At 28.7% G+C, this 3869-nt stretch overlaps 1 protein-coding gene across 1 annotated transcript in view; it reads left to right on the forward strand.

Moving 5' to 3' along the window:
- The window catches only part of LOC100165765 (UDP-N-acetylglucosamine--peptide N-acetylglucosaminyltransferase 110 kDa subunit), a 37911-nt gene that overhangs the window by 2254 nt on the left and 31788 nt on the right, over window positions 1–3869 (forward strand). Inside the window, exon 2 of the mRNA XM_008180076.2 lies at window positions 2194–2280. Within this exon, the coding sequence (XP_008178298.1) occupies window positions 2194–2280 (87 nt within the window). The remainder of the gene's footprint in view (window positions 1–2193; window positions 2281–3869) is intronic.

The following is a 3869-nucleotide window of genomic DNA, read 5'->3' on the forward strand; positions in this document are numbered from 1 at the left end:
TTTTAGAAAAAAAACTAAAAAAAAATGGAAAATGAAAATGTCCGTAAAGAGCTCAAAATAAATCAAAATATTTTGAAAATGTTATGGTGTATAGAAGATGCTAAGATAAACATTCAGTCAAAATTTCATGTATCTACGGTAATTTTTTTTAGTTACACCAAAAACCAAATTCAATTTTGTGAAAAATCGATTTTGCGTAAAAATTCCCGTTTTTCCTTAATTTTTCTTTTGTTTTTCACGTCGCTTTTGAAAACTACTGGGAAATTTTAACTTTTGACCCCCCAAAGTACCAACTAGATTCACTTTCCAATCATAAAAGTTACTATTGAAGAAAATCGAAGCAGTTTTACTGTCCTAAAAGGTGATGACAGACACAAAAATAATTAAAAAAATAAATAAAAAAAAAATAAAAAAAAAAAAACACATCATTGTAAAATCAATACATTCATCGTTCCACTCAGAATCTAAAATTATTCGAAAAAACTTATTAATCCGAAATTATTTTCATTTATATAAACTAATTTATTTATTTCAAACAAACCAAAAAATCATTTTTGGAAGACAGTAATAGTCACCTCATCGTGGTATCCTCTAAGTAATGCTATTTCTATGGGTGAAATTTACTACAAAGAAATTCCCATAGCGTATTATATATAAGTAAATTTAAAAGATTTAAATGTTATTTAATTATCTGCAAATTGTATTTGAAACTAAATAAGGATGTCTACTAAAAAACCATAAGAACATCAGTCAATCAAGATGATTTTTCAGCTGATTACTGTTGAAGTAGGTACCTTTGGCTTTCGTTCTTATATACATTAATACATTCAATAACTAAAATGTTAATATTTGTTTTCAATATTATACGAATAATAAAATACATACAATTCCTATCTGACCATCGAAATGTCCAGGGGCGGACTGAGAGTACTTCGGCCCGGGTGGAGAAGTTTTGAGCGGCCCACAATTTTTTTTTTGTATGATCAAAAAATTTTCAGCTTGCTTATCATAGACTAAAATGTCGGGGGCGCTAAGGGTGTTTAGCACCACTAACATATTCTAGGAATAAATTATATCATAATTCATAATATATTATATCGTTTTTAGGGTTTCGTACGGTAAAACGGTAAAAAGGCTCCGCCGTCCGTCTGTCACTAGGTTGTATCTCATGAACCATGAAAGTTAGAAAGTTGAAATTTTCACAGATTATGTATTTCTATTGCCACTATAACAACAAATACTAATACATGCTGATAGCTATGTGGAAATATTCGTGCCCCAGGATTGTGTATTTGTGTGTTATTATATATTATTGTTAATTTAATAGCATAATATAATATATTTTTATTAAAAGTGCACCATAACGAAGAGGCCTCTCACGACAGCGGCCCCGGTGGAATTCTCCCACTCTCCACCTGGGCCAGTCCGCCACTGTAAATGTCTTCTGTGAACTTTTTTTTTTGAAAAAAGTTACCCGAATTGCCTCCCAATTTCAAAAATATCGTTCACACAAAAGTAGTGGATCCAGGGCTTAATTTTTTTTGGGGGGAGAGGATCAGAAAAAGTTAAACACAATGTAAAACAAAGGGAAACTACGGCGATTGGGGTGGCAAATGCCCACAATTCCACCACTGTCACACGAATTGCCCCCCATTTAAGGTACTGAGTAGTGAGTACTGACCCTCTTGTACTAGAATCGCCTCCGGTAGCTATAATTAAAATACTAACCTTACATTGTAGGAAATATTAAGAAGTTAAATAAATTGAGCCAATGTCGATTTATTTAATGTAAATTAAAGTTAATATATACTTAAATAAATAGACTGTTTCAAAAACGTCATAATAAAAATTTTAAATATCAATGAAAATTAAAAACAACTGTACAATAAGTAATAACTAATAAATAATAATTAGTAATAATACAAAATATAATAAATAGTCAATACGTAAAACAATTTAGATGGAATGTGGAAAATGTCAGAATAACATTTTTAAAAAACCAATAAAAGCAGCAGTAATAATTATAGCAATAATGTAAAATAATGTACCGTTAGTATTACAATGTTTTTATTTTTTTATTTTTAGTAGCCTTCAGTCATCGACTATTATAGTTAAATATTACAATGTTAGGGCAGATAAATAAATTGTTTATTTTTTTATCAGCGAGAGTTAAATTACTTTTTTTCTATTCAGGTGGTGTGGATGATGAGGGCGCGGAAAAATATTGTGATGACTTCGGCAAGTTCATAGATACGATGAAACTAAATAACACTATGAAAAGTAAGAAACTATATTATTTTAATTTTTAGCATATTAATGCACGTATAAAAGAGTATACCTATAGTGACTACTTACCTAGTGACTTAGTGTAGCATTGCCGTTTATTGAGACCTGGGTCCTGGTGGCTGGGGTGCTTAAATTATATATTGCATTATTTGTGTATTTGTGTTTATATGTTATATAGGTAATAATAAGGGCTGAGCCACCAATAATAGACTTTTCAGTCCCTCTTTCCCTTGGCATTTAAACCAAGTCCTCGGAAAAAAAAACTATCATACGTTCAATGTGTATAATAGTTGTATAAATAATTATGGATGTATTAATATTTTAGATATATTATGTGAATATGGAAAACAACCTATTATAGTTATTCCAATTTTCGCAGAAACAATCGTAGGTATAGCGACGAACGACAAAATAAAAATGGTGGACAAGTACAGTAGTTGTCGAGCACATCGTTGGAATGGATGTGTTATATTTGAATTCAATGATGAATCATTGTATACGAAAAATGATTACGAGGGGAGACGTTATGTCATACTTGTATAAATAATCAAATTTGATAGTTTTTTTATAAAAATCTAAAAAATCGCATGGCTATAATTAGCATGACTTTCCGGTGAACTCTTTCTTTTTAATAGAGATAGAAAAACGTGTAGGGAACCTTCTATTGAAATTTCCTATGTTAGCTATGAAAAGAAAAACTTTTATGAATTTCTAACTGAATAATAATTTTATAAATTTAAATAATTTATTATGGCTATAAATAGATCAAAAAGACTCAAAATTGTTTGAAAATATAACCATACATGGAAATTTGTCATTTTAACATTAGGCTGGTAAAAATTTCAAGTATCTATAGGATTATTCATTTTTAAATGAATAATTAAATTATAACAATATATCAAAAATTGATTGATGAAAATTCTTGAATTTACCGTTGAAAATCCAATATCGTAAGCATTTTAATTCAAATGCTCATAAAAAATTAATATTACTTTCCGTTAAACTTTTTTTTTTGTTTGAGGTAGGAAAATTTGTGGGGAATCTTTTATCAACATTTATATGTAAGCTATGAAAAGAAAACATTTTATGAACTTCTAACAGAAAAATTGTTTGAACAATTTCTAAACTTTGATGAATTTTGTCAATATTGAACTTTAAACGTACCATCAAAAATAACCGAGCCTACGTTTTTCTGATATTTTTGAACTTACATTAATGAAACTTATAAGGAACTTTGCATAATTGTTTTAAATTGTGACCATTCATTGAAAATGCTAATATAAATATTTGGTGAAAATTTAAAAGGCTTGCGGTTATTAGTTTTTGAGTTACACTAACAAAATAAAATCAATATTTTCAAATTTTTTGCACAAAAATTACCACTTTTTTCACTTTTTTTTTGTTTTTCTTGACGCTTTCTAAAATTACTTGGAATTTTCAATTTTTATCTCCCAAAAGTACCAACTAGATCACTTTTTTATCAGAAAACATGCTGTTCTCGAAAAGCTGAGCATTTTTAATATTCAAAATGTTTCTGACAGACCAAAAAACATACATCACTGAAAAATCAATACATTATCTTG

This window comes from Acyrthosiphon pisum, chromosome A2 (assembly GCF_005508785.2).
Source record: "Acyrthosiphon pisum isolate AL4f chromosome A2, pea_aphid_22Mar2018_4r6ur, whole genome shotgun sequence".
In the NCBI taxonomy this organism is placed as follows: domain Eukaryota; kingdom Metazoa; phylum Arthropoda; class Insecta; order Hemiptera; family Aphididae; genus Acyrthosiphon; species Acyrthosiphon pisum.